At 40.8% G+C, this 25544-nt stretch overlaps 1 protein-coding gene across 3 annotated transcripts in view; it reads right to left on the reverse strand.

Moving 5' to 3' along the window:
- Positions 1-25544, reverse strand: part of syde2 (synapse defective 1, Rho GTPase, homolog 2 (C. elegans)) — a 45699-nt gene that overhangs the window by 5743 nt on the left and 14412 nt on the right. For all 3 annotated transcript variants that reach the window (XM_046049945.1, XM_046049943.1, XM_046049942.1), the window contains exons 4-7: positions 17484-18625; positions 11572-11698; positions 2366-2547; positions 1430-1661 (exon numbers count right to left, since the gene is read on the reverse strand). In XM_046049945.1, the coding sequence (XP_045905901.1) occupies positions 1430-1661; positions 2366-2547; positions 11572-11698; positions 17484-18625 (1683 nt within the window). The remainder of the gene's footprint in view (positions 1-1429; positions 1662-2365; positions 2548-11571; positions 11699-17483; positions 18626-25544) is intronic.

A 25544-nucleotide genomic window follows, 5' to 3' on the forward strand; every position in this document is an offset into this window, starting at 1 on the left:
CTAACGCCCTCTGTCATTGTCTGCATGTATACGCTATCTTCTAACCGAAAATATCTTAGCACTTTTTTGTTTATCTTTTGAAATTCCACTTGTACTTCACCAGGCTACCTGCAATTATAGGATTCACAAATGCTGACTTATTCAGTTGCTGCACTTAGTTTTCCTCTGAGTGTTTCTTCCCCAGTTGATGAAAAGGAGGGTGGAGGGTGCTCAACTTCAGCGGTTTACACAGAATTGGTTCAATGTGGGAGTCTGAGGATGTATTTAGAGGCCAGACCAGACACAGAGTCAGTTCTTCTTCAGACATCCGTCAGCAGATCTGGTGAAAGCTGCAGGTTACAGGGAAGAGCCCTATGGATTTGAATCTTTCAGGGGTAAAGTTGGTCCAACGGGATGTTATTAACACTTCAAAAAGACCTTTTGAAATACTGCATGCGTGTAAACTTTAAAAAAAGTTTGCCCCGAGACAAACTCATCATTGCACTCGAAAAACAACTTTCTTTCAATTAAGATACGTAAGCAGGCTCTGTTTTGGAAGGACGGCCGTGCAAATTTAAATTGTATAATGGATTTTCAAACAGTCTTTGATGATAATAATGAATTAATAATGAATTAAAAAATAATGTTAATAACCTACAGAGGAAAATTTGTTTTTTCAACTGTCGCAAACTACTACAGGAATGCACACTGGTCCATTTTGCAATGTTTTGCTTCATTTTCTAAAGTAGCTGAGACTAACTGCATTACAGAAGCCACTGAATAGTTATTTTTATTCTTCTTTTAATTGAAGACACCATGAACACAAAATTTTAAAACTTTATCACCTAAGGTTAAAAAATATGAAATTGGTTTCTGTGACGAATACACATTTTACCCTGCCTGCAGCTCTTTTTTCCATCATTCTCGACTCCTTCCTGAATAATCTTTGGGTTCCTTCATATCTCACACTGAGCAGACAGCTGCAGCTAGCAGAGAACAGCTGTGCTGGCAGACATATGACCTGTGTTGAGGGAAGTGGGTACTGGGTATCTGTCTGGTATCTGTCCTTGGTTGGTGATTTATCTTAAGACATGGGGCCACGCCTCGAAAGTTTGGTTTGCATTGGGGCTTACTGGCTTGGCTCTGATTGGCTCACTCTGCCATGATGGAGCACTCTGTGGATTGTTTCATCTCTGAGGAGCCAACAGATGGTGGCAAATGGCTATCAGAGCTGTACTTGTGCCAGTTGTGGATAATCTCAAGGATCAAAGAAGCCCAGCCCTTTAACAGCCCTTTATAGAGCGGAACCGCAGAGCTGGTACTGATTTGTACAAGACCCTCAAGCAGAAAGAATATTTTTCAAACCAAAATACCTGGTAGAACTGTGTTTAACACAACAAAATAACAGAATTTATTCACTAATTTTGACTAGACAAAAAAGATGACTCACCTGGCCAGAGCTGCAGCAGGTAGTGCAGGACTTCGATGTGTTTTTTGAAGTGCAGTGCGCTAGCCAACTCCTCTGAGTCAATAAAGACTCGGTTCGTGTGGCAGGACGCATCCTGGCGCTGGCTGAGCAGCACCGGGCCGAAACATACTGCCAGGTTCTGACACGTCATCTTGTTCACTTCCTGGTAGGACGCTACCAACTTCAGGTGGTCAAGAAGCCGCCGCAGTGTCATCTGATGTACGCACACACACACACACACACACACACACAGTGCGCAAACACAGACAAATAACACATGTTATTATTATGATTAGTAGCTGCGGGAGTACCACTGGCAGCAGCAGCAGAGCTACACTGTAAATGTACGTCATCAAGCTATTTGTAGCAGTAAATAGTATTTCTTGTAAGAATTGAAGAAAGATTCTGTGTGACTTAAAGACGCTTTCTTGGCAAATGTTAATAGGAGCAGTAAACCTTAGTCACAGAACACCTATAGTAGTCATCTATAGCATCACAGATTAAACATGTCTTGAGGCTAAAGTAAGTAATGTCACTATTACATAGTTTCTCCTGAGAGAGAACTGACATGTTTACATTTCAACTGTAAAATGTTCATACATTAGAGTACATACTGTATCTGGGTCACAATGGAATACTTCAAAATGCTTTTGCTATTGTTGTGTGTTATGAAAAAATAGAATCTTGGCCAGTATTTCATTACTGGATTGTTAAATTCTAAAATACTGATATTGGTATCTGCCCCAAATAATCACAGACTTGAGTTTCCATCTTGAGTTCTTTTCTCATTTATCTGAAGGTGTACAGAAAACCACTAATATCACCTGTAAATGTATGATGATGTAAAAGTCTATGTAATAGTTAAACAGCAGTGATCTCTAGGGGAGCAGGGTATTTACAGTGTGTCTTCCTCCTCACCCTCTCCACCTCTGGCAGGTTGTCCAGTAGGCTGACAGTGTACTCCGAGTCAGCCTGTTCATTCTCGCAGCCCGCTGCTCCCATTCGCAGAGGCCTCGTGACCATAGTCTCCAACACTGCCTCATACAGGTTCTTAGTGATCAGAGGGTAGGGCAGCTCTCGCAGGTAGTCCTTCAGTACTCCTGAAAAATGGGAGAGAAAGAGAATAGAGCATGAGATAAACTGCTGCAGATGGACTGGATGTTAAATTGGCCAGTAAATAACCCAGTAAACGAGTACTTTGTTGTGGAGGGTCATTCAGTGTTCCCACACTTGAACTGAGGAAATATTTATTTTTATTGACACAAGCACTGATGATATATCTTCATCAAGCCTTGTCGTTGAAAAAGCTTTTATTTCCTATCTCTTTTAAAACACTGAACCTGATGCACTCTCTTGGCTTCAAATTGAGGTCCCATTGTTTCCTCGGGTGAACCTGTAGTGTCTGCTGAGATGCCTGATTGGATTCGGGCGTGATTTGGAAGCCAAAAGTATTGGGGGGGGCCTGGTGTCTGTGACGGCGCGTTCACACCTGTGACTTCAGCCTGACGAAGTTCAGGCGAAAAAAGCTACGAGAAAAACATGAAACCCACAGTGTCTGTCTCCACTAAGCCCCTGAAATATTGCTGGCATGTCTTTTCATCAAAGGCAAAGGGTGAAAAAAAGAACAAATACAGGAATAAGAAAGGCTCTTGGCAAGGTGACAGCTCTTTGTGGTGAGTGTCTGCTTTCTTTTCCCTATGCATGAAGCTGGATCAGTTTACAGAGACAGCTGGGGGTTGTGTGATCAGCAATATTGGTTATGCTCCAAACTAATACACACTGAATGTCTTTGAAGAGTAACAAGTATAACATTTTATTTGACTTAAGGGTTAATGTCACTACAATGATCAGCAAATTAAGTATACTGTTTGTCAAACCATTAAGAAATGCAAAACACACACACTTGACAGATTTAGCATTGCACTCCTATAACACTGTCAGACTCACAATAGACACAGACAAAGAAATGGATCAAAATCGATAAAGCAGGACAAAAGATATTGTCTTCTTTTATTCCACGCATTCTTCTTCTCAAAATCTGGTGCTTACATTACCCACAATGCAACCGCAGACACTTAAGTCAGAGGGTCAGGTGTGCTTACTAGTAGTCTTCAGCCTCAACAGACAGTGACTCAAGTGACATCACTTGAGGCAGCTTATGAGACATCACGCAGCCCCCTCTGGAGCCACAAAAGGCTTGATGTGAGTTGATGTGACTCTCACATATGACACTCATATCAAGGTTTTAACCATCTGTTGTAGCAATATGCATTTTAGTTCACCAGTGTGCTCACGTGATGTCCCAGAACAAATCAGAGCAAGCTGAGCACACAAACTGTCCCCTAGCTCACAAATTCCCTTGGCAAATCCTGAGGTACGCATTTAATGAACATGAACACATGGTTAAACATTAAATATTCATGTACGATTAAATGCTTATACAGCAAGAGGCTGTGGAGGTGGAGGGAGTTCAATTTCTGAAAGCAGGCAACAGTGTAGCAGCATGGATGCAGAATTCAGCGTAGCTGTACGCAGACTGAATGAGCGCCAAATGGAGAGTAAATGAAACATGTGACTCTAAATGAATTCGGTCCCTGCCTGAATTACTACATGCTACTTAATTCTCCCGAAGACATGTGAACAGACTTTGATGTGTAAAATCGGTTTGACAGACCTGATGTCAGCCAATTTACAACAAAAAATGAGTTGCAAATGGACCTGTGAACCAGTTCAAGCAGTTCACTTGTGTTGTGCTGCTGCAATCAGATACTATATTTACATACATACATTTACATACATTACATATATCAATACATCTGCATTGAACCAACCACACCTTTCACATTCAGCTAAGATCAGTTACTTCTAAACAGCTATGTGTATTTTTTATATGCTTGACAGTTTACTCTCAACTGAGCTCATTGTTATCGAAGCCATACCCATGTACTGGGTATGTTGATGATGAGGATCTCCTGCTTATCAATGCAACATAACATTTATAAGATCATTTGTTATTTCAACACAGATAACAATAGTTATCTGCTGCGTAGCTGACATGCCTTGTCAGCCATCAGGCGAATAGCTGGGCATAGACTAGGACTGGCCACACGGCAGTAAATGTCAGAAAAATGTAACATGACAAATAAAATCACTTTGTTGTAGTACTCTCTATGAACACATACACTGATTATAGCAAACACAACAACACTATAAAAATTCCCCAAGGTAGTGGCACAATCCCTTGAACTTTTGTAACTGATTCCAACCAGGATGCTGTAAATAGGAACTCCTACTTTATCACTTCTACATCGCTGGATTATCTCCCATACACCCGAGGAGTTTTTCCTCTTGCCTTCTATTTACAGCAAACTTTACAATACGATTCACTCTAAATCCACTGACATCCTTCAGGCCCAGTAAATAGAACGAAGGGCACAACTTAACACGCTCACTTTTTAATCCTGGTAAGTCCCAGCTCTGCTCTTTAAGGGAGCCTGAAGGCTTAAAGATTTTCAGTCTATTCCTAACTGGCATTCTCTGTCCATCACTCCATTAATCTCTGGATAATAAAGTGGACAGGTAAATGTTTTAAAATGAACCTTAAATATCTGTGTTTTTAGGTGATGACACATGGAAGTCCAGTTTTCCTTTCCAACTGCTACATCGGCACAAGATCTTTTGAAAAAAGGATTAGAGAGTGAAAGAAGGATCTAACTTCAGTTCATTGACACACTATAAAGTCTCAGATTAGCAGGAGGTTCAGTGTCTGCACAGGAGCATTCAGCCCAAATAAAAACTCGGTAGAATGAACTACTGTTAGTTTTAGATTTACTGATGAAATCCCTCATCATCACAATCCCGCAAAACATTTCACAAAGAATTCAACTGGTAAAAATGTGTGAAATGCTGTCATCACTCTTTACAGGTGTCAAATGGTGTTTCCCACTACTTCCTGTTTACCTTTGTATGTTTCTATATAACTCAAAATAGATCATAACTGGCATCATTTCATGTAAATTGAAACAGTTTTGGATGAGTGATCAGTTATGCACTCAGTCACAGGTTGGATGAATTGCCATGAAATTTGGACCCACTGCTACTTTTATGGTGTTTTCTTTGCAAACCGTTTTATGTATTGAATGTGTTTTCCATTGTTGCACATGTATTTTGAATTCAGCTATTTGTAGATTATTCCATGCTGTGAAGCTGTCTCTACAAGAAAAATAAATACTTGAATAAAAACGTAAATAAAAAATAATGCACCATTTGTGCCAGCTACCATCTCAACAGAAAAAATTACAACTGTTATCTTGCTTTGGAAGCGCCTCCACAACTCTATTCTCTGTACTCAAGATTCAACAGGTCCTGACACCAGCAGAGAAACACACACACACACACACACACACACACACACATACACACACACTAACACAGACGCAGAGAGAGATGTTGTGCATTCCTGAGGCAGTGAGTGGTGGCTCTGAAGAAAAACATCTCATACCCAAACAAGCTCACTGGCGTACAATGTCAGCGCTCCCATCGCAGGTAGACCAACACAATGACAGCTCTAAGTCAGCAGGGTCAGACTTTAACATGGCTTCAGGCAAACAGGCACTTAAAACTTCATAAAATGCCCCTGTAATTAAACATGTCCCCTGTGCCCTGTGAGACAGCGTAGCTGATCTGTGGCGGCATGTTTGTTTTCACTTCTGATTCACATTCTTGAATGCTTCTTTTAGAATTTATCTTCATCAGTTTTGGCATGAAATCTGGTATGAGTCGAACGCGATAAGGACACAAAAACACAAGATACATTCACTCTTCTTAATGCTCCTCTAAACATTCTGGTTTCCAAAACAGATTACACAGAAATGCTTTGTGGACATCCCCCAGCTTCCCGTTGTGAATCTTAACTGAGACTTTACTGAGATAATAATAATCTACTAGTTTCATCGCAGGAAAGCAGACTGCCTGGAAGTCAAAGTGAGCCATGTGTTTTTATCCTTATCTCAGCAAAGCAAAGTGTTTTTTTGTTAAGCAAGTGTGCAAATAAAATGCAGATAGGTATCATTTGACCTGTTTTTCCCCCTCAAAATGGAAACTCAAGCATGGTAAACCTTCTGACCTTCCCTGTGCTGTGAGGCAGATCATCTATATACAACAACAGCAAGGCTGTTTTTTTTATGTTAGCAATGCTTCATGAAATAAACCATCCTCTTTATGTCTCACATGCAATGACTTTTTAGCATACATATTTAGGCTCTTATCCTTTTTAATCATTTTAAAAATACACTAGTCAGTCAAACCGTGTGTACGTGCATGGGCACATGTGCTTGTGTTTGTCTGAAGTGAGGAGAATACAGCCATTCAGGTAAATCATTAGCTTGCTATGAGTCAGTGCAAGTGTTTACTTTTGTGTCTTAGCCCCTGTTGGTGCCTGATTCACACACACACACACCCACACACACACACACACACACACACACACACACACACACACACACACACACACACACACACACACACACACACACACACACAAGGTCATGGGCTCAGGGGTGAACAGGTGTGCTTCCCCTGCAGGTGCTTCACTTTCCTTCACAGACAAGCTGACAACAAGCACACGCTGAGTGTCTGTTCTCTCACATTTAAGCTGGTGGGCTTTGGCTTTGGCAACAGAGATACAAACTACACATACATTTATGTCCACCAACATGTAAGGCTGATTAAGTCCAAACAGTAGAACAAGTCCAGCAATCAAAAGCAGCTTAACAATAAAGAAAAACAAGCCCCTGAAACAATGCTTCAAAACATGTAATTAAAGCTGCAGATGATCGGATTTTCATGTAAATGTTTCTTTCTAATCAATTCAGTCTCAATGTTTCAAATGTGCCACCAAACACTACAAGGCACACAATGCACTGGGGCATGGCTCTACCTTTGACCTCTTGTTCAAACAAAGCGGAAGGTCACTCCTCTTGTCAGTGCTGTAGTCAACGCTTCGACTGGAGAACAAATGGGGGTTTGTTCTCCGTCCTGCGCCTCCCTGCCGTCCTGCACGCCCCCACAGCACTAGGGGGGGCCAGAGGAGATGTGTATGTTGCAATCTTGTCCGGTGGCATGGTATAGCCTTCTGCTGTGGTTTCTTCAACTTACGTAGCCCCCTGTAACCAAAAGTGAGCAGACCCCATTCCTAACTCTGTAAACAGTGGTGCTCTCATGCCAAATATAGATTCATCATTCCTGCGACCTGTTTTTGATTCCCGACCCTCAGTTCAAGAAATATTCTGACACCCACACAGGCCTGTAGCTCTTTGTAAAGTGCTTGCCTGCTTCCATGGCCAGCCCAGGGTTCAGTTAATCCCCCATGCGTGAGCCAAATACCATCTGTGTTTGTTCGGCAACAAAGGGGGCACTTGTTAATGACTTTCCATGTCTTCACTGGAGTACTACCAGGGGTGGGGGGGTAAAGTTGGGAAGTAGGCAATGGAAAAGACGAGTCAGGCAAGACGAATTAAAGACCACAAACTAGAATCAATAACTGTGCTAAGCTTTCAGCCAGCAGAGCTTGGGACACACTGGTTTCATTTTCTGAGGACAGATATCTGAACCAGTTTCCCATCACTGGATCACTTTAGGATCTTTGTTTACACACAAAGGCCAAAACAGGTTGAGCCAAAGGCTTAATTATTAGTGAAGATCGCTAATGTGTCCTCTAAAACCCAAATTTTTCACAGTGATTCATTCTGCATTGGTTTTATCCAACCAGGAACACTCTGTAAATAAATTGTGACGTAAAGCTTATGTTTTAAAAAACACAGGTTATACTGCTGATGTTGAGTGCCCCTTTGGCGCTGATGTGACTGAAGTAACTGCTGATGTCACAATCAAAGCTGCCAAATAGCTCTGTAAGACTTGCTTCTTACTGACTTGCATCCATTACCACACGACCTGGTAAGGAACTATGAAGCGAAAAACATCATCTGATATTTTGAGTTTGTTTTATTTGTTTGTTCTATTAAAACTTTATGACAAGACAAGGGGCTACTGAGAAGCATTATTAAATGCCACAACTGGGACTGAAGTAAACCTCAATTCAACAATGCCACTAATCAAGTAGATGTTTTGAAGTAGTTAAATTAAATCTATGTTTAGATTCTTGCATTTATTCTACACTGAATGGACTAAATAGTTCGGAAATCTTTCTGATATTGATTACTAGTCTCTTTTGCACAGCTCATGTCTAAATGCTCTAAAGAAACTTCTACAGAATTAATAAGGCAGCATGGGTATATTCAGTGTAATTTCAAGTAGCTGAAGATACCCCCCAGCAGCCAGCTTAGCTTAGCATAAAGAGAGGGAACCAGCTAGCCAAGCTCCTTCAAAATGTAACATCTGCCTACCAGCATCTCTAAAGCTCACTAATTAACACGTTATATCTTGTTAGTTCAATCTGTACAAAAAAACAAGTTTACAAGGGGTTATTTTCTGGATGATCCTTTTTAATTCTTGTACTTAATCTACATTGAATTTATTAAACATTAGAGGCACAACTGAGATGTAGTCTCTTTTGCAGTCCATATCCAAAGTGTCTGAAAGCTTAAAATCCCCTGCTCTAATTTGCGTCTCTTAACGAATGAATAAGGGACACTAAGGTCTCAAATATTTGGTACATGTAGTGTGCAGATTAAAGTAGTTGAGAATAATAGCACTTTCAACACTTATTTACAAACAAAGTAAAATGAAAAACAAATTGATCCCTGACCCTGGTGAGTTCTTGGTTGATTGCCAGGAGTCGATGGAGGCCATGAAACCCTCTGGTCCAATTCCACAACACCCAATATACATCAGACTATTTTGAAAGTGTCATACGTGTTCATAGAAAGTGTAATAAACAGATTATGTGTGAAACACCAATGTGTCCCTGAGCAAGACACTTAACCCCTAGTTGCTCCGGGGCGTGCAACCTCTGATATATATAGTAATTGTAAGTCGCTTTGGATAAAAGCATCAGCTAAATGAATAAATGTAAATTAATTACAGATCAGAAAGACTAACTACTAAACACAAACTGCTGAAGATTGACAGCATGTTGCTTATGTTGATAAAACCTTTCTGGTTCTTTTGAGTGAATTGTGAGGGCCCCGTACTGAGCATGTTTTGCAAGCTTTGGATTGAACTCTGATCCCTGGATAATCCTTTTCACTACCTCTGATTTTAAATTAGCCATGTGATACGTCAGCTCACTTACTTCATCCGTTTGCTGTTCATTCATTAGCTTCCAGTCTGACTCCACCATTTTAATTCAATACTCAGCCTTTACATTCAAAAGAAGTAGATGATGCAACATTAGGGGACATCTCACTTCAATTTTAATTTCAAATTAAAAGTTTTTTCTTGAAACATGAGGAGATTAAAATGCAAATACGAACAAGGAAAAGTAGTGTCAGTCAACTGGCAGACTTTTTCCAAATGTTTCAGGAAAGTATGTTTTAAGACTAAACCCATGATTGTATCACAGATGGACATTTTTGCAGCACACACCCCTTATCTGCCTTCCTTCCCCCTCCCCCTCTCCCTGTCCACTTCCACTCACTCAGGCCCATCTGCAACAGCAACTCGCATGGTGGAGCAAATTTAGGCAGCGAGCAAAAACCAACAATCCACTCTGGTGCAGGCCCTTTTTTTCTAACTCGCTCAACTGTTAACTGTGTTCTTTGCCCTGCCATGCAAATGCATGTGGATCAAAGCAGGCATGATAGGACGACGCCTATGCGGGGCCTCTTCCCAAAACCAACAGCAGCCCCTACAATGCCCAGAGGTTTCCATGGTCTTCCTCTTTTTGTGGGAGAAACAAAAATCATGACAAAGTCATTTTCTACATCTTTGCATCCCCCCTCATTTGTCGCACTGCTGGAACCATTACTCAATCCAATGACAAGGCTGTTTTGGTAAGCTGGAGACGGTGAGATGCACTGTTACTCACTGTTTCCATCACGCCAGCGGAAAAAAGTGACAACTCACAGTTATCGGAGTGGCATTTAAATTACTAGCTTTAAATAATAGGACATAAAATTTGCAGCCCTGCCTGTGGGACAACAAAACAACTTCAGCACTTACATTATAGTCAGGGGTCTTTATATTTGAAAAAAAGAAAGCCTTCTGACTTGACTAAAACGTGAACTAGAAGGGACAGTACAGAGCATGTCTCAACCACAAACCTGAAGGAGAAAGAATGACCTGAATGTACAGCATGGTCTGATTTGTGTGTGTGTGTAGGGGCCCTTCCCTCAGGCACCATCCTATACTGTTAGTTGACTGCTGGAATGCTTTTACTATGAACAGCCTCACACACTCATGTGCTGACCCATCTGCAGCGGACACACCAGTTCAGACACGTTTACTGGGACAGGGACTGGATCAATACTAAATCCAGATTCCATTTGAGTGAACGTCCTGTTTGTTTTATTTTTCATGTAGATGTGCTTAACTTATTTTTCTTCTTCTTCTAACTTTTGCCTAAAAGAGTCTGTATAAATAAAGTTTCATTACTACCATAATAAATAAGAAAAGTAAAAACAATCTTCTCAGAGATGGATGACATTGAGATTAAAAAATTATTGATCTAATTCAATATAATGTATATTTTTATAACACATAACTCATACATGGGTGCCTCTCTTTCCACAAAACTGCTTCTGCTTTATGACAGAACTGACTTTGACAGGTCAAATCTATAACCAGAGCTACAATGAAAAAATAAGTAATTGATTTATCTTTTAATTAATTTTTTTAAGCAAAAATGCCAACAAATCGACTGTTTCCGGCTTCTCAAATGTAAGGATTTGCTGCTTTGCTTTGTCTTTTTGAGGTTTGCATGTCACTAGTTTTTGAAATTTTATGGACGAAACAATTCAATTAGAAAATAATCATTTAATATCCTAATGTAGTACGGGGAAGAGGGTACTTTGCAGGCAAACCGAGTATCCTGAGACCAGAGCGACACCAACGCTCTTTAGTAAAGCCATCTAGTTAAATAACAACTTCCTAATTATAGTGAGTATGTGCGGTGACCCTGTGCTTTGTTAGCATCTTATGTTCTCTTTTACCAGCGATCAGTTTACCTGTGATGACATTAACGTCAGGATACGTGTTTTCACACAGCTCCACGGCGTAGCTGTCTCTCTCAAACGCCTCACGTAGCTCCTTCTTGACGGCTGCAGATCCACACAGACGGTAGAGACCCACAACCTGGAAACACACAGACACACAAGTAGGTCAAGTAAACAAAACATTTGACGGAGAGGCAGACATTTTTACAACCCTAACAATCAAGTTCTACCTCTGCACTTAAACAATATGCTGGACAGAAGTCAAAACTACTTTCACAGAAAAAAACATGTGTCTAAAGATTCTAGCCTGTTTCATCTTTACAAAATGGCAGCTTATTTGAACAACTGAGTACATTTTATATATTGTATATATAATGCTATCAAGAGGCCAAGTGTGGAATGGCACCAGGCTGCTACAAGCTGCTTTGATATTTACAGAACAACAGAATCAATATGGACCAAAATACTCCAGTGCAGAGGGTGTCACACTAAAATCCCAGGTCACAGTTTTTCTAACAGTAACTGTCAAATGCCAATGAATGGACTGACTTATTACTGTTACTATTACTTATTTACTATACATAACTTATATTGTACTTTTTATATACTTACCATTGTAATCGATATTGCAATTTTGCTACTGCTACTTCTGTCTACTCTGTTGAATGTACATCCACTGTTGCTCTTCATGAGGATTCTCACTTTATTTTTCCAAGTTTTCCTATCCGAAGTAAGTATAGAAGATTGTAAAGCCCTGACACAAACTTAGATAAATAAAACTCAACTTGACATGGGTGACCACCAGCTAGACTTTTTGATTTGTAAGAAGAGTATTAAAAGCAAGACTAAGATTTGTTAGTTGTGCTAAAAAAACAATGCTAACCGTATTAAAAAGAGTGATCAAGTCGGCAAACTGACTCAATAATCTCAATAATAGTAGGTTACACAGCAATGTCTAATCTATCTATATCTAAAGTTTGCAAACGATAAGTCAAGTAAGGCAGTAGCGGTAAAATTCCCGAGTAGATTGAAATCATCAACAGTGTGCTTTGTTGCTTATAAATGGTTTCTTCTTATAAAACTTGGCTATAAAAATTTTAAAATTCTGAAAAAGTAGAATGTGGCATCATTTTCAATACATCTGTGAGCATAGTCATCACTTGGCTTATCTGAATGTGAACAAAGGAAAATGTGCTCTGTGTTTTGCCAAACTACACTCAGAGGTGTGATAAAAGTGTCACATCCTTATGACTGAATGGATAAACATAGAGCTATCATAAAATCCCAGCTGACAGCTCAGCATTAAAGAAAATGGAAGCACTATGCAATAAACCATCAATGTTTCTTTACCTAATCCTCCAGAGTGTGACCTAAAGAACTCTTAACAATTTCCTCAAGATGTTGACATTTGATAGTTGAAACTTGGCACCAATGGTCTCCTTGTTATGTTGGGATTAGGCTTGGCTACAGACATACCATAATTTCTCCTACATGTGTCTGTCTGGTATGTGGCATAGCAGACCCACTGGTGTGGTTGCCCTGGTAACGTGTTAAGTCAGTGGGCTGTGAATGGCGGGTCGGGTCCGGTGTCACACAAATACACACATTAGTACACACACACTGCTGGCCTTTCCGGGCTCCAGCGTAGGAGCACTATAATGTCTCCCCACCAGACCAACTATTTGTGAGTTCTTCTTTAGCAGTGTTTTCTAAACCTCACACGAGAGGGAGAGAGGACGACAGATTAGGCAGGGATTTGCCTTTGTGCGAGAGTAAACAGAAGTCACTGGGCACAATGAACAACAAGTCCATTCAGAAAAAAAAGAGTCTCTCTTTGGGGGAGAGCTGAGCACAAGCCGGGAACAGCTGTTAGCAAAAAAGAGGGCTTGCACTTTGGCTGCCGGGCAACACAACAGGCAGCACCAGCCAAGACCTATATGCAGAATAAGGCAGACACAATGGCCACGAAACCAAACGAGTTTCCTCGACAGGAATGCTGATGGTCAGTGACTTTAAAACCAGTGATGGGATCAGTTTTTTTTCTTTTTTGGTCTGGGATCAGCTTAAAGACTTTATAGAAACATGAAAGGAGACGAAAGGAAAGAAAGAAAATGCATTTAACCGCACTAATGCTCTTGAGTGTTGGACCAAAGTCAGCCCACCAAGCTGTCTACTTCCTCTAAACATGACCCACCTTTCTAATAGACACCAGCAGGGAAATAATGATCTCACCTTCATGACAAAATGACAGAATGCCTTTCCTGCACGATTTACCCATCCCCCACATGTGTACGTAAATATAACGTAAGAGCAGAGGAAGACATGCATGTATGCAAACCTAAGTGCATGATGACACAAACACAACAATTGTAACCAAGAACAAACGTAGGGCTGCACCTAATGATTATTTTAATTATCGATGAAATCTGCTGGTTATTTTCTAAAAAATCACATAAATGGTTAATTGATTATAAAAGTAGCTGCAGCTCTAAACTAAAATAAAGCTGTAATTACTGTAAGCCCCTTTTAGTATAAATGTGGTGGCAATTTTATACATCGTCTCATGTCTGAATAAGCCCAAGTCACGTTTCCATAAAAGTCAAAATGGCGATCTCATCAGGATGGAGATTACCATAACTGAATTGAATAGCGGCGCATAAACAGAAAAGCCACAGGTTAAAACGCAGAGATAAATTAGATACGCACAACTGTATGCCTTTTCAAGGAGCGTAGTAATACATTTGTCTTTTCTTATGCACAAAGAAACTAAAATACTGTTTTACGAATTTTTATCCTTCTGTTGAACAAAAGATGAATAACACTGTAAGAGATCTACTGCTGAGAAGCAGAGCCAAGTGGCCCTTTGAGCTTATGGTCATTAAGAAGTCAACTCAAAATAATTGATTAATAGTTAATAGATAATGCTGATGCAGCCTGTGAGAAAACTCTTAAATATATCTGTAACTTGCAGCTGTTTTCCAGTATCGCTACTAGGCTCCTTTGTGTGCCAGGTGCCACATACAGTACTGCATATTGCTGTAGCTCTATTTCTAATAGTCCTGTCATGTCCATTATGGAACATTTACATTACAGAGACGTATGTATGTTTGAAAGCCCAATAACCACTTCTTTAACAGACAGAACTTTAACTGAAGCCAGCATTGTTACTGATTAATTATCTGAAAAAGGCTTTAGTCTGGAAGTCACATCTGTGTCAAGTTAAACCTTTTCCAACACAATGCTAAGAAGTCTGTTCTGTCTAATATGGTGCATCTTTGAAGCCATTCATAACATGTAATAAAATCTGTGTAAATCTTTTGTTGTCACATGGTAATGTTACTGGCAGAGATACTATAAAAATGCCTCTTTATGATGGGCACCGAGTGCTCACATACATAACTCCAGTCTCCAACACAGACATTGTCTGCAGCCTTTTCAAAACACCCACAATCATCAAGAGTCTTAAAAGCTTAGAGAAGCCCTTAGGACACTCATTTCTAAGAGACTCTGAAAGATAGTCTCCATCACATATCCACATAATCATTTGTAAAGGCACACCACTACACGTCTGGCCTTGCGTGCTTTAGTGACATAACCTGCAAATTCCTCTGGGATCTGGTGTCAACCCCATTCTTACCTATGTCTGCCTGCAACCTGAAGGGAGCCCTTACACTCGATCTCAGACTGATACCCTGTGTAAAGTCTACCCTCTATCTCTGTAATGAAAGACAGCAGCAATACAGATGGGGGGAAGTGGTTAGAAGAAACACTGCGAAAGACAGGAGACAAACAGTGCCAGAAAACAGAAAAGACAGAAGGAGAAACACAGGCAGACAAGGAGAGACAGAAAGAGACAGGAATCACAGTATGGCAAGATGCCAAAATATCTCTGGTTCCAGCTTCTCAAATGTGAGAATTTGCTTCATTTCTCCAACTTACATTATTGAAAAGGTAATATTTGGGTTTTGAACCCTTGCTTGGACAAAACAGGCAATATAAAAAGGTCAGATGATGTTTGTTTTACCATATCTTTGGGGTATTTCTGGTTTATTTGATAGTGACAGAAGAGAAAGACAGGTGAGCCTGACAGGTCAGGCTGGACTCGAACCTGGGCCGCTGCAGTGAGGCCTTAGCCCTTATACATGGTAGGTGCTCTATTAAGTGAGCTACCGGGTGATCCATTTTTTATTTTTTTTGACAATCTAACGACAGATTTTTTAAAATATATTAAAAAAAAGAATTTAAAAAAAAAAATATATATATATATATATATATACATATTAATAAAAAAGTAGTAAATAAATTAAACTCTTGGTTGGACAAAACAAAAAGAGATTTTCACTATTTTCTTACATCTTAATATAAAATGTTCGATTGACTAAATAAATAATCAAAATAATTAATTTACATATTAATGGATGATGAAAACAATCACTAGTTGGTACCTTAGTCTTACACACTACCACCTGTGATACACAGGCTCATTATCTACTAACAAAAAAAAAAAGAAATCATGACATCAAACAAATGAATGTCAGGTTTGTTGTTACTACTCCTGCTTGGAGTCCAGCATGATGCACAAGTAGCCATGGGCGGGGTTTGATTTGACAGACAGGCTCCATGGAGAGGCCTAATGTTTGCCTATTGGCCACAGGCACCCGCTGCCCCTGGCATGCCCCCCTAGAGTGATCAGTCAGGAACAGTGGCCAGACACTTTTACTGCCGCTGTCTCAGCTCTAATTAGGAGAAACTCCGCTGCCTCTCTCTGGGCTTCAAAGAGCTCATGAGATGTGGGTGGGGGTAGGGGGACAAAACAAGACATGATCACATGATCCAGGGGAACACTCCACTCCACCATCGTCACCACCACCACGTCGGCCTCTTAACTCTGAGTCTTTCTACTCTCTGAATAAAAGAGCCAGTCGCCCCAGGAAGGCTTAGGGACATCATAAAGTGCGGTACATCTCTTCTATCCATTCTGCTCATGCCAGTCATGCAGTATTAGAACTGGCTGCAGGGCAAGCACTCGTCTCACGGCATACTAAGCTAAAAGGATGCTTTGAGTGTGAGACTATTTTCTCTTCCTATTCTCTCACTCTCATACAAACATGCATTATTGTATCCTACCAGCCTTCTTTTAAAATGCACCCCCATCTGTTTTCAATTGACAGAATAGAATTTGACTGGCTTCCATCAAAATGTACTGTGTATACATGTGTCCTCAAACATATATATGTATCACATAGACCTGAAATGACTATTAAATGAATCTGCAACTATTCCTATAATCATTTCACCATTTTTCAGGCAAAAATGCCAATTGGTTCTAGTGTTGCAAATGTGTGGATTTTCTCTTTTTTCTGTTTTATTTAATTGTAAATGTAATATCTTTGGGTTTTGAAGATCACTTTGAGTTTGGGAAAATAACTTGAATTAATTAATTTAACTATCCTCTATAGTTTAACTAATGAAACAACTAATTGAATTAAAAGAGAATCCTAATCCTAATCCTAATCCTAACTCTAAATGCTGAAAATATTTGGTCAATTCATCAGTTTTAAGTCAACTGAGAGAAAAATTATCAACAACAAATCTGATAACAAATCAGTCTTTCACAAGGCAAAATTTCTAAACATTCCCTGTTTGCTGATTTTCAGCAGAGGGTTTGTTGTTTTTCTGTTTTATATCACTGTAAAATAAATATGGTTGGATTTTGGACTGTTAATCAGAAGACGTTACCTTGGGCTCTATAATTGTGATGGAAATTTGACACTACTTTCTCATATTTTAAGGTCTCAACAATGAATCGATGAATCAAAAAAAAGACAGACAGATGAATCCACGAGGGAAGTAAAAGCTACAGCACTAATCATGACCCTCAAAAACATAGCTTGCCACAGTGTCACCTGGTTGACTTTACTCACCTGGCAGCCTCTCTTTTCGATCTCATTGATGCACTTGCTTATAAGTAGCGGTACCATCAGTCCCGTGCCCTCCCTCTCCACTACCCGCCACGCCTCCACACCAAACACCTGGGGCTCCCGGTCTCCATCCGGCCCACCATCCAGTGAGTTCTGCCACTGCTCCATCAGGGTCAGCTTGACGTAGATCAGCCCCCTCGGCTCCAGCTTCACTGCCAGCTGGTGGCAACGCGTCACCCGAAAGAGTGCAGGCAAAACCACTGTTCCATGGCAGCAGACACGGTTGCGTCTCGGTGTGGGTTCCCAGCTGAACACCACCAGCTTCAGGTGCTGGGCGTTCTCCAACTCAATGTTGAAGGTGTGGTCCATATCTAGGAAGGTAGTTCGACATGTGAGGAGAGCGGTTCGTGCTTTATTAACTGAGTCAACTTGGATGGCGCAATAGACATCTCGCGAGTCAACGCGTGGAGGTTTGAGGTCCTCAGCACCATAAAAGTGCAGGCTCATCAGTCCGGAGATGTACTGGCTGCATTTGGGCTGTTCTGTGAAGCTGTAATGGCGAAAAGCATCAATGTCCAGCTCTGTGCCATTAAGTTTGGAGCTTCCACCTCCTCCTTCCATCTCCTTGCCTTTCCCTCCCTTCCCCTCTGCAGAGCCGTGCTTCCCAGATTTGGCCACCAGCTCAGGTGAGTCACCATCACTGAGGTAACCGCCTTTACTAGCGGACTTCGAGCTATTGTTACTTTTCTTCTTGCTGAAGCTGTGCTGTGTGGACACGCTGCTGTCCAAGTGGTAGCGTGAGATCACGTTACGGCTTGCCTGCCCACCCCCAGATGCAGCTAATCTGGTAGGGCCTGAGGAATTGGGGACGGCCTCAGACCCACTCCCGTTGTTTCGGGGAGAAAGGGCTCTGGGCTCTAACTGACCGCTTCCGTTGCCGTTGTTACTGTTACAGCCACTCGGGGTCCCCTTTACGCTGAGTTTCCGGCTAAGCTCCGGAAGCTTCTTCATCTTCATGGAGATCTTCCTCACAGTGCGCGGGGACTTAATCTTGTCTGGGAAGGACCAGTTGATGGAGCTGCTCTTCTTGGCTGGGTTTGGGCTGGAGGGAGGGGACCCAACGGCATTGGGCAAGTCTGGACCATCTACAGGGGAAATAACAGGGCAAGAGAAAAACTGATTATAAGGAGAGCATCACACATTTTAAATCTGGATTTTTCTTTGGTTGGGACTTTGTAGAAAAGTTTAAACATTTTTACTGCCAAATTCTTTGGCGAGAAAAATATTTAGAATGCAATTTTTGGATTCCTCTCAGGAACAAATGTGTACCACCAGTCACAAGTTCTTAAAGTCATTGTAATCGCTGGTTTCACTAGACAAGCCACCTCACTCCCATGATTACACGTAACTGTTCAGATGTCCAGTAAAGACAGACAGGAAAGCGAAGAATAAAACCAAAGGCGTGCATGAGCCATAATTTACAGTCTCTCACAAAAGTACTACACCTTCATGGCACATCATCAAGTGATTAGGTTTACATGCAACCCAGTAATCCACAGACAGATACATTCAGCAGGCAACACTTCATAAACACTTAAACACTATACATTACAGTTACAGTCTATATATGCAAACATAGACAGTGATTTAGATAATTAACAGTTTTAAATAAAAGAGGTTGCTGAAATGGCGCCAACATCTAAAATTCAATTGTTCACAAAGAGTTTCCATGAGGACCCTTCGCTTAAAGTTGGATTCAATCAATCAAACACCAGGGAAATTTAAGTGGAATGTCTTTAGCTCCAGGAAAAACAGTGATGTATCAGCAGGAAGATGTCTGTCTAGAGATACCAACTGCTTCAGGGCTGAGTTAGTGTTACTCAGTCATAATTCAAGTTGAAAAATATCCATTTGGATTGGACCTTGTAGGCAGGTCACGCCTAACTAGATGTCTACAACATGAAATGTCAAGGTCTAGAGTCTATGCAGGCGTGACAGCCATTGTTTAGTCTACAGGACTGAGCTGTGGCTATAAGTTTTATCCATGTCGTTTCTTCAAAAAGCCGCTTAACCAAAAAGAGCTTTATTTTGTGGCAAGGCTAATAATCTTATAAAGGTGCTGTAATCAATACTTTTGTATCAACAATGAATCAAATGACGTAATGTGAAATGTTTCACTGGTAGTGACAAACTCACAGAGAATCTGCAGTACCCTCAGATCCACAGAGCTTTTTAGTGTCTTTCAGCTTAGTGTTGCGCAAATTTACTGTTTATTTTCAATACTATCTGCGTAATTTTTGCCAGCAGCAGACAGCAAAAAAGCTCTATAAGCCCACTGTGGGGAATAGTGAGTTTATAGACCTTTTTTCCTGCACCAAACAGCAGACAGACAGAGTTAGTAAATCAGTAAACATAGTTAAGCATGTTGCAGCTAAAGAGCCAGATATTTCCCTCAGGAGTTGAAGGAGACAAAAACAGAGCTAAAAGGAGAGTGAATATTTGTCCTTATCAGCTGGATGTGGGTGACTGTTTGTTGACAATTAAAAGGTTTGTATGTATTTGTCAATATCGTGTTCACATCTCATTTCCCCCAAATTAGTTGGTGCAGCTTTATGAGCCCATCAACAATTACTGTCGTGTATGTCTCCATGGTGATCACTGTTGATATGGCTGGATATTTTCTTTTGCATGCTCTACATGCAACCTCCATCCATTTGTATGTGCTGTCACAATATACAACAATATACAATTTACATAACAATGTGCAAATGCACCTTTACCTTACATTGTTACTGGACTCAGCATGTGGTGAGACCTCCATCACTGACATAGATACTACCCTTTCAGTCATTTTCCTCATTCAAATAATCTTTCTGGCACAGAGCCAGCCCTGATTTGAGCGATTAAAGTGGAATTTATCAAATTATGGGCATCCTGTGTTTTGCTCAATGGGAAGCTTGAGCCTGTTTCAACAGAAAAACACCTATTTTCTACATTAAGTGAGTTTAAGTACTTTTAATACGATTTCCTCTGTGGCTAACCTGCATTTTTTACACTTTAGAGGGAATACCTCACTGCATGGATACATGGGAGATTATGTCAGGGCCACATGACTCAGCAGGACAAATTTACCTTCTGTAGTCCTTTTGAGTAGTGCGTTTATACCTGGCCTAGAAATTAAACAAGACACTAAGTCTAGGGGCTGATGAAGTCTAAGACTTCATGACATGAACTTTTATTGATTTTAAATATAAAAAAATATACAAATATAAAAGCTTTTGTTGTTTTTAACAGCTAATTATTTTCTCTGAATAAATCTCTGAAACAAAAGCTATTCTGTAAGAGAGAGATAAAAAAAACAGAGAGAGATACAAAGTTGAAAGAAGAGAGAGAGCTTGACCCTGCCAACATCACCAGCTCTATTTTCAGAGGGGACCTGCTGTGCTATTCTGGGGAGAGGGCCCGTGAGTGAAAAGAGGGAGGCAGAGGAGGTGCAACAGGATGGAGAGAAGGGCAAGATGGGGGGCAGGAGCAGGGCAGGGCAGATGAGGGACAAAGGCGCCCCTTGTCCAGGCACTCAGAGGTCTGGATGGTCGACTGGAAGGCTGGCAAACTGGCTGGTGAATGTACAAATGAACATGGCTGTTCTCTCACATTCCTCACAAAACCATGTTTAGCCTCCTTTTCCCCCTGGCTGAGTAGCCTGTCCTGTCACGGCTCCCTGCCAATAATAGACACAGAGGCGCTCTGAGAAGGGAGAACATGCGTGGAGAGCACTAGAGGTGCAAACTCACCAAACAACATCTGGGGAGGGGTCGGGTATACAGAGAGCCCTGGTCAGGTTTGAAACAAGGTTTTCAGGAGAGAAATTCTTTGAACATGAAACACAGTTTACTATTTTTTCAGTTATTCTATAATCTCTACATATTATACTGAGTATTACATTACAGTGAAAATGAGAATGAAATGCACACATAAGTAGAATGCAATTTCCTATAAAACTGTAATGGATTAAACTGCTGTTCATAGTGTTCAATAGTACATTTGGTTCACGTAAGACGACATCACTTTTAAAGAACCTGTAAGTAACCACAGAGGAAACCATTGTTCATTTACCATAATTACACTCCTTTCTCTACTTTAAACTGGTAATAATTTATTAATATGAAAACATTCGAATGTTAATATTATCATTAAGCAACTTTCAGTGCAACTGTATCATGTTCAAATCAAAAGTTGACCTAAGATGCTAGGGTAGTTTAGGGTTCACACAAAACCCATCCACGCAAAACCCATCCATGTGCCTACATGAAAAGCCTGAGGAAGAGAGGGCAGCAGCAAACACTGCCTAGTATTTTATACCCACTATGGATTTTAATACGTAATGGAATGGACACATTCTGGTTGGTACTATTACTGATATTATGATTCTGATTTCAATCATAATTTCATATACTACTGCTTATAAAAATACAGATGCATGATATAGAAACACATTCCACTTTCATTACTGTTTTTAAGTCATATGAGTCATTGCCCATTTACTTAACTATCTCATACAAACACTCTCATCTCACGTGTGAAGTGTGAGAACCAAAGCAATGGCCGTCAGTGTGCTGCTGCTGTCCTATTTATTTGATAACCAACATGAACTGGGGCAATGTCCACTAGCCCTGGAAGGCAGATCTGCCTCTGACAAAGTTAATGACTATTGCGTGGTTAATGACTATGACTTCACACACACACACACACACACACACATTAAGGCCCTCTGTAGGCTTGGCCTTGTGGCAGCAGCCAGGAGAGTAACGTCACACCTCACTAGTTGAGGTTCAGGGGCGATGGTTTGACACCCAACCCTCCAGGGCAATGTTCCAGGGTCAAAGGGTAAAAGGTCTACATTTCTCTGGGTGACACCTGAGCTGGGTAACTGTGTCCACCCCCAATACTTTAACACGCACATGCACTCACCATATTACTGTGACACAAAGAGAGAGTGCATGTAAATATGCGTGCATAAACACACATATACCCTTCTTGACCCTGCAGCCCTACTCAGGCACCCGGCCACTGACACCTCTTAACAAAGCCAAGGAATTTATGACAAGGGCTTTTCACAACGCTGGAACCAGACAGGTGCAGGAGGAGGGTGTGTGTGAGGGACTACCTGATCATTATCAATTACGCCTGATATTTGTTTCTACGGTCCTCTAGAATAAGCCTAATTGTCACTCTAGCCAAACGTTGGATAATATGAAATGTCCTCCAATGAAACAATAGTAGGTGTCTGGTCTACAACAATGTGAGAGCTTGTGTATGTGCGTGAAAAAGAAAGACAGACACTGAGCATACTCTGATAAGTTTTGGAGGGAGACAATAATCTGCAGTCCCTGATTACCCCTGTGAAACCATTTGTATTCACTTGAGTGTGTGTCCGTACAATCATGTCTGCCAAATGTGTGTGTTAAATGTAAAAACAGAAAGGACCAGGGTGTGCTGACAAACAAGGAGAGTGTAAATAAACCGGTGAATGGCATACTTGTCCTGTAGTTTCTTCACTCAGTGACCGAGGCCAGGCTCTGCAGTGCTTCCTCTCCTTTTGGCTCTAAATCATTCAGTACTGGAAGGCCTTTCAGGGGCCACGGGAGCCCGGCCGTTTCATTACAATGGTTACAAAACCCCTGCTAATATATCCAAGCATGCAGGCCTTCTCACTAGCACAACATGGCTCCCTGCCAAAGAAGCTCTCATGTAGCCTAGCTAGCCTACCACTGCAGGCATTCCTGCTCTGCTGTAACTCAACCAACAGAGTGGCTGCTAATTCTAGACAGCCTGCAGCCACACCGGCCTCGCCATGATCCAAACAACAAGGCACTAACCGCTATGTCACGAGTATTGACGAATTACTTATTTTTATCTGACAACAAACCAAAAATATTTTCATTAACATTTCATAGAGTTACAATATTAATTTAATCAGTCATTTAATTTTTTACAATGTAAATAAATTACTTCCTTATTGCAATCAATTAACATAATTTTATCAAGAAATATGTATTGCTTACTTCATTATACAGACTCCATGAGGAATTTCATGTTAATGGCATAAAACTACAATAGTTCTGAAACAACAATTAATCTGAAATAATTCTACAAACGGCAAACACTCAAGGGTTTCTGCAGTGGTGCTAGATCACGCAGTAAAGGCCACATATTTAATTAGTGAGGCAGTTGTGTAAACTGACATCTAGTAACTACAATTATAACAAGATGAGATGCATCAAAAATCTGATTCACTGACACACTGTATTTGCAATATTGGAAAAAAAGCTGGGAAAAGTTAAACTAACCAATCACAATCAGGTACTGATTTGTGATACACATATACACATATACATAAATATATACATATTGATATATATAATCTTTTTGTTTCTTTTTTTATTCCAGATAGCATTCTTCCTCTGAAAACCTGGTGCTTACATTACCCATAATGCAACTCTGACGGCTTAGGTAGAGATTCAGGTATGTTATGCTAGTAGAGGCTAATATATCCTTGAATCACTAGCCTATAGCAGAGATAAGGTGAGCTCACTTCTTTCTAACTCCACAACTCCAGATTTTTAACCTGTAGCCACAACCGATGCTGATATCTGTGACATCACTTGAGGCAATTTGTCAGATTTAGGGCAGCACCCTGTGAAGCCACAGAAGGCTATACTGTATACACATGTGCAGAAAAACCTACCCAAGACCTGTAAACAGACTTTGATGTGTAAAATTGGTTCTCCTATAATGTATGTACTGACTGGCAGGACAGGATATCATCAACGACTGTAATATTTTCCCGCTGACTACACTGACTACCTCCTCTAAACAGTTTCCATGCGGAAACGGTGTAGTCTTTATTTCCAGCTCCTCAAATGTGAGGATTTGCTATTTGAATATGTTTTGGGTTTGGACTGTTAAGCTACATGAAGACATCACCTTAGGCTCTGGGAAATGGTTGTGGGCATTTTTAATGGGCTTTTTTTTATTGAAAAATATTCAACAAATTGTTAGTTATTTGCAAGCCTAACTAACAGTGCTTGGGGGTTAAACACTCTTGGACCTCTTTTCGGCAAAAACATGATCAGGATGTGATTCTCTATCAACCAAACTACAATACTATTGTGACCCAAATGCATGCATGACCAATTCAGGAAGGATTAGTGTACACAGATAAAATTCGCTATCAAAACAGAGACCAGAACAGTTTTCCTCGGCTGCTCTGGTGATGAAATACAGAACAGAGCAGAAAGAAAGAGCCATGAGAAAACCACAGGACCCAAACTTCACATCTAGTGCCAAGCTAAGGAATCTGCTTTGGTTTTGAAGTTTTGCGCTCACAATGTTGCTCCTCTGAGTTGTTGACCTCCTCCAGACCGTGCAATCGTGAGTCGAGATTAGGTTCCAGGTTTCAACTCAGAGGCTTGAACTCTCATGTAACTTTAGCAGCCAGGGCCAATTCTCAAACGCAGCAGCCAGCGTGACCAAAACAACCCCCAGAAATAGCTCTGATCCCATTCTGAGCGCTGGCCAAGTCAGATTCCCCAAACAGGCGCTGAAGGGAACAAGAGATTGGGAACACATCATGCTCACCACCCCCAAAGTCCATCAATCATTATTCTCCATACAAATAGAGCATTCAGATGGACAAAAAGTCAGTCAATAGGCAGCACACGAGGAGTCTGGAGTGTATCCGGTGAGGGAAAAAGAACCAGCCAGCTGAACAGAGGAAAGCTATAGTGAGTCATCTACATCTGCACTGTTTCATTAATTCAGCAGACGCTCTTATTCATGATTAATCAACGAAAGGCCTGTCAAATTGTTAGCCCTGCAGATAAAGCAGACTCTGTATGGGCTTATTTTTATGAAGAATCCAAAATAGAAGACACAAAAGATGGGACAAAAATAGTGTCCTGAGAGTTCAACACTGTGGCTGAACTTAGCTTATATCAAAGACCATTATACACTAGGAGGCCAGGGTACATTTACAAAAATGTGGTGAGGCAACCCATGATG

This window comes from Micropterus dolomieu, linkage group LG05 (genome assembly GCF_021292245.1).
Source record: "Micropterus dolomieu isolate WLL.071019.BEF.003 ecotype Adirondacks linkage group LG05, ASM2129224v1, whole genome shotgun sequence".
In the NCBI taxonomy this organism is placed as follows: domain Eukaryota; kingdom Metazoa; phylum Chordata; class Actinopteri; order Centrarchiformes; family Centrarchidae; genus Micropterus; species Micropterus dolomieu.